This window comes from Lolium perenne, chromosome 2 (genome assembly GCF_019359855.2).
Source record: "Lolium perenne isolate Kyuss_39 chromosome 2, Kyuss_2.0, whole genome shotgun sequence".
Classification (NCBI taxonomy): Eukaryota; Viridiplantae; Streptophyta; class Magnoliopsida; order Poales; family Poaceae; genus Lolium; species Lolium perenne.
The window spans coordinates 53,900,938-53,913,812 of NC_067245.2; the positions used below are offsets into that span (position 1 = coordinate 53,900,938).

Genomic DNA, 12,875 nt, shown 5'->3' on the forward strand with positions numbered 1-12,875 from the left:
TTCCAGCGCCGGTCAGGGCAGGAGGAGGCGGCGCCCACGCTCTGCTGGTAGAGATGCGTCGTGGGGAGGCACGATGGGGATTTTTCGGTTGTGGGCTGATGGGATTGTGGCCTCCTCTTGTGTGTACGTGGGTGCAATCCGTGGAGAGATGGGGGTAGTTACTTTTTTTTTTCAATTCCCTTTCGTTTTTTATAGCATGATGCAATCTTTTAATAAAAAATAAAGTTACTTCAGCATTATTAAACAAATCAAGTTACTTCAGTTTTTTTACAATTCCCTTTTCGCGCCATTGCCACATTTTAACAATTCCCTTTCATTTGTTATTTGGTACACAAATTCATGTTTCATTGGACCAACTTTTATAGTTCCCTTTTTCGGGCTAGTGGTTTTTAGGGGGAAAATAGCGGGTGGGGGAAAATCACTTGCAACTTAAAAGAACTACCACTTGCTAAGAAAATTAAGTACTCCGTACTATTTTTTTATCAAGGTTTCTCATGTTCTTGGGGGAAATAACGATCATAGGGTTGATAATCTGGACTAGGTAACTTTTCATTTCTTACCGTTCATAAATAATACAGAGGGTTGATAACTTATAGCTAAAATAAGTTGTTAAAAATTAAAAATTAAACTAGCTTTTTGGTTCGATAACTTTTTATATTTACCGTTGATAAATAATGTGTAGAGGGGTTGATAAATTGTGAGATAAAATTATTCTCAAAATATTCTAAATAAAATTATCTTTTCAGGTTGATAACTTTTCACATCTACCGTTGATAAATAACGGGTTGATGGGTTAATAAATTTGAGAGCTTTAAATTTTCCAAAATATCTTAAATAATAATATCCTTTCGGGTCGATAACTTTTCATATTTACCGTTGATAAATAACTGACGGGGGGTTGATAAATTGAGCTAAAATGTCCTCAAAATATTCTAAATAAAATTATCTTTTCAAATCGATGACTTTTCACATTTACCGTTGATAAATAACAGGCAGAGGGGTTGATAAATTATGGAGCTAAAATGTTCCTAAAATATTCTAAATGAAATTAACTTTTTGGCTCGATAACTTTTCCTATTTACCATTGATAAATAACGGGTAAATGGGTTGATAAATTGTGAGCTAAAAATGTCTCTAAAATATTCTAAATAAAATTAACATTTAGGGTTAGTGACTTTTCACATTTGACATTGATAATTTAAACTTTTACGTGCACTACATTTTTCAGTCAGAAGCGGAGGGATGACCGACGACTATCAGTTCGAAATTTGATTTTTTCGTTTGCTCGGTATTTCTATTGCACGTCTAGTTTGCCTTTTTTACTTCTGCCCGCGTAGATTATATAGTACAAAATGAAGTCGTCTTTGTGAACGACAAGAAACGATCGAGGGCAAGTTGGTCAGCACGGTGCTGCCTCTCCCGGCTTTGTACCGAAGGGCGCGGGTTCGACTACCGGGACGCGCGTATATTTTTTCTAGCGCCGGGTAAAATCGAGCGCCCATGGTCGGAAAGGGAATACAGAAAGCGAACGGAAACAAGCCTAAAATGGAATGTCGGCTGGTCGGAAATCGACCGCCCATGGACTCGCGCGCGGTCGACCGCGAAATAGGGCTGCCCAAACTAAATTGCTCCTTGTGTTAGTACTTTGGTGTGATATTTTTCGGTAAATCAATGACATCACCCTAGGTATTGAGGAATACTTACATGTTCTTGAAAAAAAAGGAAAACATATAACCCTGGCATCGTATCACTTGCCGCTAGAAACACGTCGGTGGATTGAACCCTCCTGCCAAAATAGTAGAGAAGAGAATCAAATGGCCGTTGTCACATTGGAATCTTTCTAGGACTAATAAATATTTTTTTGTAGGACTAAAGATAATAATTCAGTAAGTCAAAGAAAAAGTTTCAACCGGTACGTACGGCTCTGAGGAAGAGGCGATAAGGAGGCTAGGAAAACCCATCTAGGGTTTCGTCCCCTCGCTGGCGACGTCGTAGTTCCGCTCCTCCTCCGGTGGCCTTGGGGCCTTGGAGGTGTGGCGGATCACGGCCTCTCGCCGGCTGAGGGTTTTCGTTTCCTATTAGGTTGTTTTCGGCGTCTTTTTCAGGATGTTGATGTGGCGACTACATCTTGAAGTCGAAATAAGGTCCTTCCCGCCGTATCCTCGCTCCGGTGGTACGTCTTGCATCGGCGGAGGACGCGTGGAGTCGTGTGCCCGACAAATCTCATGGGATCCAATCGGTTTTTGTGTTCCTCGGTGTGGTTTCAGGTTAGTCTCTTCCGATCTACGGTTGTCATCTTTGGCGACGGTTGCTACTGTCGTGCGATGGTCCTTTGGCTCCTTAGCACGATGACTTCTATTTTATCTACTACAATAAGTTCTACTACGACAAGCTTTGTCTCGCTCTGGCGAAGGAGGGGCGAGGACAGTGGCGCGTCTTCGGCTCATATAGTCATTGCAAGGTGGTTCAAAGACCTACTTGTAATTTGTATAACTTTTTATCTGTTCGTACTACTATTTGTCTATTTATGATTGTTAATAGATTGGCGGAATTTTTTTTAAAAAAAAGACTTTGAGGTGAATCTTAAAAACAAGAAACTCGAGTCCTTCCACTAGCAGACTGTTGGGCCATGTCACGTCAACACTTACTGCCGTGCTCTTTGGGCCGTCAGGCCAACATGGAAAAAAATGAGACCCACGATCTCGCCAGCCTTTCATGATCCGGGCCGCTAACTGAACGTCTAGTTGCGTCGCTCTATTTTGTTTTTCCTCAGGGATCGTCGCTCGCTGACTTTGTTGAAGGTTGGCGAGGAGAATGTGCACGGAGGACGGGAGGCCGTATCGGCAGAATCCGAGGGCTTCCTCTACCGGATCAGATCACGGCCGCACAAACCGTCCCTGGCAGAAAACGTCAAAGGCGACGTAAATGCCGCACTTAAAATCCCTAACCCTACGCGCCCCGCCATTAACTCTCTGCTCCGGTACGTACCTCCTCCAATCCCTCACACCTGCGCACGCATTCAATCCGTGTGCTAGCTAGCGGGAGCAACGCAAAGCAAATCAAAGCAGCTCGAGGCGCCACCGGCCGTACCCGTGCGCCACCGGCCTCGCGCCGCCTACGCCTTGAAGTCTCCACGCAGACAACCACCACCTCGATCCTCCGACACCCGCTCCGTCCGTCCATCTCCGGAGTTCCACGGCCGGCTGCACACGTATGGATGCTGAGCTTCTACGCGTTTGCGGCGCAATCATACTGTATGTCTAAAGTGGCCTGGTGCGTCCGCTTGCATTGGTTCAAATAGTCGAATTCGATCATATGGCCGTTTGTGTTTGGGGTGTTCCCAGTGGTTCGATACATGAAAAGTAGAAAACTATTTTCATTCATTAAAGCTCATACTTTACATAATGATAGAAAAAATAAAATTGAAAGGGGCCACCAAGGCTGCTAAAACCTAGCCATCAACTACTGCTCGTCATCGCTGACGAAGTCGATGATCTCCCTATCCGCCATGGCAATTGGTAGACCGACGGTGGATGATGAAGGGGAGCCAGCGGTGACGGTGGAGGAGGAACAGGAGCATGAGGTGACGGCGGCCACGAATCCCAGGCCGGGGATGGAGCACGAGGAACGTGTCGGCGTGGCCAGAGGAGTCGTCGGCGTCCCCTGCGCCAGCCAGGATCCACGAAGCTGGATGCCGAGGCCATCCACATAGCGAGCTAGTCGAGGTTGCTGTTGGCCATTGCGACTGCGATAATCTCCTCCTCGCTGATGCCCGGCGGCCGGGTCTCTGGATCGTAGGCCAGGCCGCCGCCATCGTCGTCATCGTTGTCGTTAGCTCCGAGGACCTGAACATCATCGTCCTCGTCCTTGTCGTTGTCCTTGTACTCGCCCTCGCTGTCGTACTCGTCCTTGTCGTCGAGCTCACGGGTGAAGAAGTCAACATCACCGAGGTATCCTTCTTGGCGCCGCATGTGAAACTCCCGCACCCCGAAAGAAATCCAATTGTACGAGGTCGTGAATCTCTCGCGTGGGTCGCCCGCTCCTCCTCTGCCTGACTGCCACCTGCTCCGTGTCAGCCATGAACTTCGCGTCAATGACGTTGTCCGCGCTATCTTCGTTCTCGTCCCGCGTGGGTTCGGGGGAGGTGGAGTCGAAGGTGGAAGCAGAGTAGCCTGGCCGCTGATGGCGCTGCTCATCGTGGCAAAGGTGGAGGAGAGGTGCGGGGTGGCGCTACGGTGGAGGTTGTGCAGTGGCTAGAGTTTGTGTGGAGATGATGAGGCCGCCGAGCGCGCATCCCTCTTTATATACGCCAGGGGTAGCCAAGGGCCGCGACACGCTTGGCAACAACATTAACTTTATTGGTAGTGGTGGGTGGCGGCCGTGACCGTGCATCGTCTGTCTAAACGTATCCAATGCTCATATTTATATCGTGTTTGCGTCTGAACGGATAATCCGATCACTATATGTCGAACCGTCGGGCATTTTCCGACCGTGAGGTCGTGATCGGTTCGCTCGGAGATGTTCTAATTCGTTGAGGCCGCTCAATATAGTGGTTGATTGAAGGCTAGCTGTACTTTGCTGACACGATCGGGGGGTCACGTTAATAGATGAGCTGCGCAGATGGGTTGGTGTTTTCTCCTCTTTTTGCTCAAGTAAATTATGGCCCAAAAATAGAGCATACAACAGGTAACATTCACGATAATAAAGCCAGAAAAGAGTAAACACATCAGGTAGAAGCCATGAGCCCCCATGGGCACACCTATGCTGTGATGCATTTATAGGAACATTTGCTTCAAAGAAATTGTCCGTGTACCCTGCCTGAGCTTTCATACGACCTACCGTACGAACGGCGTGTCCTTTTCTAATTTATACTAGATCGTACATACATTAACATTTGCACTAGCGGTACAGTACCATACAGGTACAGTACTGTACATGGAGAGTCTTTGCCCGAGATGACGAGTAGCACAAGATATGCGACGAAAAGGAAGATAAGATCTGTTTCTTCAGACAAGCAAACATTTCTCTGACTGACAGCAGTTGTGTTGTGTGTGCTTCTGCCGTCGACCAAAAATGCTGACGCGCGAGCCAGAACAGAATCCACCGTAGCAGTACCGCGTCGCAACCACTTCTTCTTCTTCTTCCTCCGCTTCGTCGTCCGACAAGCTGCGCGGCCATGGCAGGACACGTGAGCTTAACTAATGGCCGCGCGCTCCCTTTATCTTTACTCCTTCCACGCCACTAATCTGTTTTTTCGCGGGTGGACCCACACGGCGAGATTTAAAGCCGTTGCTTTGGATGATGAGGTTGACGTCGTGCTGGGCTGCGTTCGAGCATCGGGCAGTGTGGCACAGTGGCTACTACTGACACAATGGAGTATTCTTCTGTTGCTCCTTCAAGACGACCCGGATTAAGATACTCCCTTTGTGGTTGTTGGTAGCTTCTAATCTGGGTTTGGAATACTGTACATAATCTCTCGTGGATTTGAGAATGCTTTCCTAGTATTTTTTGCAAGCTCTGTCCGAGCATCTGTTTTCTTCACTTGTATACTAAGTCAATGATTAGGGGGTGGTTTAAAGATTGGGAGGAATTAAACATGATGCCGAAAATCCAATAAATAGATCGTTGAGGTTTGGAGTTTGGACCTCCATCCCATTCAATTTAAAGTGGACACAAAGCTAATCTCTGGGTACCACAGTACTGTCCCAGCTAAGTACGATCAATGGCCTTAACTAAAGAAGTTGGCAATTGGCATAACCGCACATAAGTGCGGCACAAGATAAACCTAGACAATTGCCTACTGGAGTAATTGTGAACCATTGATTAGTGCCGCACCCACAAGGATTGTTAGACTACTAGCCAATTTCGGAGCGAGTTTAATTACTAAAAAAATATCACATATGCACTAGCATCTTTATTCTTTAACCATACAATATACATAGACCAAACCCTATCTACCAAATTTATATATGGATTAAGTAGCAGTGCAAAATACGAGATGAAAAGCACATTACATGACAATTAGAAAGGTCGCTCCAGCAGCAACATCACCGTGGTTATTGACTTGTTGTTGAGGCTGTCCGAGTTTTTGTCAAAGTAGTGGATCTGCTGAGTACGCAGATGAACAGAGGCTAGCAGTCGCGTCCGAGACACTCCCCAAAAGTCTAATTGCTTGTCTCCCTCTTCCAGACAGCCATGAACGGAGTCGTCGGGATGGGGAAGACTAGAGAGCAACGCAGAAAAAAAAAAAACTTTGTCGAGAGAGACATAAAAGAGCGGAGAGTTCTAGATTTGTTCTCTCTCTTGCTACTGTATAGCCTAGGAGTGAAACCGCCGACCAAACGTCCAAACCGCGACGCTTTTGAAGGCAAGGACACTCGGTGGGCATGCACATGCCGTTAGTCTTCCACAAAACAGGACTCGAGTCGGCGATGCTCATGGCAAGGCGGGCGTCACACATTTAGTGTAGCTGGAACAACTAACGCTATAAGCTGCTTTAATTCTCTTCGAGATATAATGTGGGACTAAATTTTATCTCCTAGGAGCTCCAAGCTGCCATAATAGATGGGTTTGGGATTTCAGGATTAGGATGAGATGAGAACAAGGGGGTTGCTTTCGGTTCACCACACTGCCAAAAATTTCGTCGGACTATGTTAATGACTCGAGATAACAACATGCAGGTCTCGTTCATTTCTTTCCCAGCAGGCAAGCACCCGTACCTGGCTTTCACTTCACCGTACAACTAATTTCTCGCTGAAAAAGAGCGTTCTTCACATGCTAGATACTACATTTTCTTGTTAGGAACAATCTCGTGCTCCACCCAGAAAGCAGAAACCAACAACAAATGACAGCGACCAATGCAGCCATCTCACATCACCCCGAAAGCGGCCCTCCAAACCCGTCCAAAATCCAAAACGAAAAGAGAGAGATCCACGGGTTAATCCCAGCCATCAGTCGAACTAACCCAAAAATAAAGCACAGCCAGGCAGCCACGACGGAGCCTCACTCACTGTCACTGGTCGCTCTCCTTGTCAGTCTCACTGCAACTGTTTTCAGAAGAAGAAAAAACGAGTAGGCTGGCTCACTCACTGGAACTGCAAGTGCGAGCTCGGGCCAGCCATTACTCCGTCTCCACCTTCCGCGCTTCAATTCACCCACACTCCCGCAGTCCCCACTCCCCCAAAGCACTCACTCTCTCTCCCCCCTCCGCCATGGCCGCGTCGCACTCCTCCCCCTACTAGCACGCGCCCGCCAGCCAGCCAGCCCGCGCGATCCAGATCCCGCCCGCGCGCGCCATGGGGGGCTGCCACGCCAAGCCGCTCACCCACGACGCCGACACCTCCCCGCCGCACCCCGCGCCGGCCACTCCCCCGCCGGCGTCCTCCACCACCGCCCCCGCCACGCCCAAGAAGCACTGGACCTCCTCCCCCTTCTTCCCCTTCTCCACCCCGAGCCCGAGCCCGGCGCACCACCTCTTCTCCTCCTCCTCCGCGGCCACCCCGTCCAAGTCCCCCGCGCCGGCCGGCGCCAAGCCCGCCACCCCGGCCAGGCGCCTCCTGCGCCTGCCCTTCCCGCCGCCGTCGCCCGCCAAGCACATCCGCCAGGCGCTCGCGCGCAGGCACGGCCCCTCGCGGCCCGCGATCCCCGAGGAGGGCGGCGACGCCGACGGCGGCGGGAGGGGCCTCGACAAGGGGTTCGGTTTCAACAGGGGATTCGCCGCCAGGTACGACATGGGGGACGAGGTCGGCAGGGGCCACTTCGGGTACACCTGCGCCGCCAGGATCAGGAAGGGCGCGCGCAAGGGCGAGCCCGTCGCCGTCAAGGTCATACCCAAGGCCAAGGTGACCACAATGTCCTGCAACTTACTTTGCTCGCCTTCGAATCCTTTGTTTTGTTTGCTGGGGTTTTGGTAGTACATTTTATTTGGAATCCGAATATGCATGTGCATGCTAGTTTTCTCAAGGAAAAAAAATGCTGCTGCCAGAGTTCATTTATAGGCGGTGTTAGATTTGTTAAATGGCCAGTAAATAATGCGGCCTTCTCATGATGACTACGAGGGTGCTACTACTTCTGAACAAATTTTGTACTACCTATAGGATTCTGTGGATTTATGCTTTATGGATGTCCTGAATGTTTACTCAACAGAGAAAGGTAAAGCATGTCTTTCTGAAAGCAACCACTCACTAATCTAATCAAAGTTCTGTTGAACTGGACGCACAGCAGTTGATTTCTTAACAGACGCGTCCCCTTCTTGTCACCTACTTGAGTTAAAGTGCTTTGTCCTAGGGGTTCCGATGCCAATGCTGTTTTGCCGTAATAGCATGGATTCATGTACTAACATGATATTGATCCACATTGTGCATTGTAAAAAGATTGTTTAACTTAATTGCATGCATGTATGAATATTTAGATTATTTTGTTTTCTGCGTCCAGCGTTATTGCATACTAGGTACTCCATCCGTTCCACATTAGTTGTCGCTGATTTAGTACATCGGATTATTTGCTGTAAAATATACCCACTTGAATGATGAGATCTTAGTAATTCCTGTCAATTATTGGTTGATATTCGGTAACTAGTTGGCCTACTTCTTTATTATTGCTGTGCAACCTTGTTCAGGCCCAATAGTTGCGTTCTCTCTTTCTTGGGTTACACCATTTCAGTTCGTTATTTTAGGATAAATACCATCATCACTTACCATATCTTGGCATCAACTTAGTTCCTCGCTCTCATATGTGCATTCTTTAATATTGTCTGAGGTTGCTCTGATCTTTTGTCAGATGACAACATCCATTGCTATAGAGGATGTCCGGAGGGAGGTGAAAATTTTGAAGGCCTTGGCTGGACACAAGAACTTGGTCCAATTTTATGATGCATATGAGGACAACGAAAATGTCTACATTGTAATGGAGTAAGCTTCAATGTACCTTCATAGTTGTCATGTGTTTTGACTGTAATTTCAAATCTATGAGGATGCGGGCTCTTTAATATATCATGTGTTGTAGCCGTTAGCCCCCACTATCAATACACTAAATTACAAACGTATAAAACAAACTCATCGAACAGCAAAAAGTTCCAACTCGCTTGAATAGTTTTGCACATTCCTTTTATATTAAGATTTTTTTTGTCTATTTGCTTATTCTTGATGTAGCAAGAATTACCTTTCAAAAGCATATGAATATGCTGCCTTGTTTGATTAAAAATGTCTCAAGCAAGTATATGGCTTTTCATCCGTTACTAGACGATTAATTACTTTTTTTACATTCCTTATGTTAATTCTTGTTCCAAGAGTTACACAAAATTTTGGATGAAGGTACTATCAGGAGTTCGTATAATTGGCTGCAATTATCACTTGATAACGCATTATGAGATTGAACATACATTAATGTCCTTTTGCGTGGCTGCACTGTTGTCAATAGGCTTGCATCTAGAATGGAATTTCGAGAGATGGTCAAGTCCAGAAAATTTTGTGACAACAAGTCGTTGAATGATACCTTCTATATTAGACTTTTCTTTTTTGCATCCACACCTACCTTTCATACCTTTTTGACGTGCACACCATGTTTATTTGATGTTAAAAAGTAGTAATATTTAATTTAAAATTCTGTTGTTTAGGTTGTGTGAGGGAGGGGAGCTTCTGGATAGAATACTTTCCAGGTAAGCTACAAGTAAACTTATATTACGTGATACAGTATCATAGTTTACTGCAAATTATGTCGTTTATTAAAACTTATGTTTCGGTTTCACTTCAAGCAGAGGTGGCAAGTACTCTGAGGATGATGCTAAGGTTGTCCTGGTGCAAATATTAAATGTTGTTGCTTTTTGCCACATTCAAGGAGTAGTTCATAGGGATCTCAAACCAGAGGTGAAGTGCCTTTTCAGTTTTCCAGCTTCTCATTAGTTGTCATTATTACTATGATGGACTTATTAGAAACTTATGATTTTTAATAGTGCTGGTAAACTAGCCAGGTCTTCATTGCAAATTGCAATGATGATCTGTTTCTACTTCCAGTATATAATATATCCATGAATCTTGGGCATTACACTATTCTAATGGCTGTATAATTTACTCATGACATTCTTCACATTACATAGCCTATGTATGGTGTTTATTTTAACTTCTCCTCTGAATAAGCATCAATTTTAACTGTTTTCCTCCTTGACAGCGTAATGACTTGTAATATATATGTTTTCAGAATTTTCTTTTTACTTCGAAAGATGAGAATTCTCAACTTAAGACCATTGACTTTGGCTTATCAGATTTTGTTAAACCAGGTTAGTTTCTTACTCATCAATCTGCATATTTGTTTATTTGTACCTGCCAGCAGCAAAGATAGTAGTGTCCAAAGGCATTTTTTTTCTAACAAGATGTTCCAATCTTTCATGCAGATGAGAGGCTTAATGATATTGTTGGAAGTGCTTACTATGTTGCTCCTGAAGTTTTGCATAGATGCTATAGTACGGAAGCTGATGTCTGGAGTATAGGTGTCATTGCCTATATCCTCCTTTGTGGCAGCCGCCCATTTTGGGCACGCACTGAATCTGGCATCTTTCGTTCTGTTCTCAAAGCCGACCCCAGTTATAACGAAGCACCTTGGCCTGCTCTGACCCCGGAAGCAATGGACTTTGTTAAGCGCTTGCTGTGTAAGGATCCACGTAGAAGGATGACTGCAGCACAAGCTTTAGGCGAGTTTCAATCTGTCTGTATGGAACTATGGATCCAGTTTAAACTTATTTCTCTGAGTATCCCTTACATTATGTTTTTCAGGTCATCCGTGGATCAGAAACTACAATGACATTAAGATGCCATTGGATGTCCTTATATTCCGTCTTATCAAAGCTTATATTCGTTCGTCATCATTAAGAAAAGCTGCTCTGAGGGTCTGTATTGATAAAACCTTCTGATTTTTTCCTGTTGTTCCACATAGATATTTCTGTTGCCTCTTCAAATTTGAACTTGCTTTTATCATCTATTAGCAATTTTTTCCACTGAATGCTTTGACTTGTTGTGCAGCAGCATTGTATTTGCGTTAGTTGGTTAGTTAGTTTCAATCCCATATATCTCAGAACTTCTTGATCTGTGTTACATATTTTTGCAATAAATGTTTTTTTATGCCTACCTTTTTGTACTTTTGATTTTATAAGTACCAAGCAAAAAATGCTTAGGCAGTTCTGTTTGTTTGCGTTATGTCCTTTTACAATTAACTAAAGAGGGGAAGTCACTTTATTTGAAGCTCAACTTGGTCCTCTCAAGCTTTTCTTTTGATACCCATGACTAACCTCTTTTACTTTTGTCTGCAATCTGCAGCCATTGATTGATGATCTTTCTTGATCCATTACAGGCTTTGTCAAAGACTTTGACTGTTGATGAGCTTTATTATCTTAAAGGGCAGTTTTCCTTGCTCGAACCTGATCGAAATGGATGCATCACTCTAGATAATATCAGAATGGTTTGTTCTTCATAGAGCTCTGGTATGCTACCCCACTCATTTTGAAGCTACTCTGCTGACTCCTCCTGTTTCATCCTCTTTAGGCCTTGACAAGAGAAGCCACTGAGGCGATGAAAGAAACACGAGTCCAGGAGATCCTTGTCTCGGTACGTATGTTGTTGATCTTATGATAACATCTGATTCAGCACACACTGTACTCACTGTATAACTGAATTATCTTTTCAGTTGAGCGCTCTTCAGTACAGACGAATGGACTTCCATGAGTTCTGCGCAGCTGCGCTAAGTGTTCACCAGCTTGAAGCGCTAGATAGATGGGAGCAACACGCCAGATCTGCTTATGACATTTTCGAGAAGGATGGCAATCGAGCTATTGTAATTGATGAACTAGCTTCTGTATGTGACACCTCGTACTCCATCCATGTTCATTCTCTAATTGATTATTTTTTTGGAGTCTCTTGACATATTTCCTATGTTACTTGGTTTTTCAGGAACTGGGTCTCAGCCCTTCAGTGCCGCTGCACGTTGTTCTGCAGGACTGGATCCGGCACACCGATGGGAAGCTCAGCTTCCTTGGATTCGTCAAGTTGCTGCATGGCATGTCCAGCAGGTCCCTGTCAAAGATGAGATGACTGTTGATAATCTCTAACGACAACAACAAATTTATGCTGCCCCAGCACCTGATGGCTCGGTTCACAGTTCACATACAGCTTAGCAACACTTTAAGGAAAGGTTCGTCTGCGTTAGCCTGCATACCGAGGACGACACTGGCTGTGCTAGTAGTACCCGCCTGGTTTGTCACTAATTTGAGTATAGAGTTCCGTTTGTCGGCGTCTGCATACTGATCGCCACCATCGTCTTCAAAAATCATCGCCATCGTCAGTTAGTAGATTAGGAAAAGGAAAAAGATCTCACCCATGTCTCTGCATTTGTGCAACATGTGATGCCTCTAACAGTCTTAGAATAGTCATGTTCCGTTGCTGTGGACAGCGTTGTAAAATGCCCTGGTTCCTGTAACTGGAGCAGAGTCGCCTGGGACATGTGTCACTCGCTGACGTTGTCACCAGTGTGCCATTATATTGATTGAGTTGAATGAATATGCTTGAAGTTTGTGATGTGCATATGGTTCTTGTGTCTGCCTTGTGGCCTATTGTATATGCTACTGACTGAAGGATGGCAATCTTGCCTGTTTGCTGATTGCATCGTGTCGTGTGAGATATGCATTTCATCCTGAGGTGTCACCTGATTGATGCCTTGTATACACGAACATTGATCTCGTTTTTGTAAGGTTGAAAACTGAGGCATGAGATTGCGTGAAGTTTCCAGCGGTCCAGCCTGTGGGTGGCGGATCCGGGGCAAGCACGCCCCGATCTGGTGGTGAGGCGGGCTGTGGCGGCGGATTCGGCGGCGTTTGGGCCGTGTGGGCGGCA

At 45.6% G+C, this 12,875-nt stretch overlaps 1 protein-coding gene across 1 annotated transcript; it reads left to right on the plus strand.

The window, feature by feature from the left end:
• Nucleotides 1-7,103: 7,103 nt before the first annotated feature.
• Nucleotides 7,104-12,560, plus strand: LOC127332634 (CDPK-related kinase 5). The gene is made up of 11 exons (XM_051358952.1): nucleotides 7,104-7,841; nucleotides 8,779-8,909; nucleotides 9,614-9,655; nucleotides 9,755-9,863; nucleotides 10,195-10,273; nucleotides 10,388-10,684; nucleotides 10,767-10,879; nucleotides 11,341-11,448; nucleotides 11,532-11,594; nucleotides 11,674-11,841; nucleotides 11,937-12,560. The coding sequence occupies exons 1-11, from the start codon at nucleotides 7,296-7,298 to the stop codon at nucleotides 12,075-12,077; spliced, it is 1,797 nt and encodes a 598-aa protein (XP_051214912.1). The 5' UTR covers nucleotides 7,104-7,295; the 3' UTR covers nucleotides 12,078-12,560.
• Nucleotides 12,561-12,875: the final 315 nt, after the last annotated feature.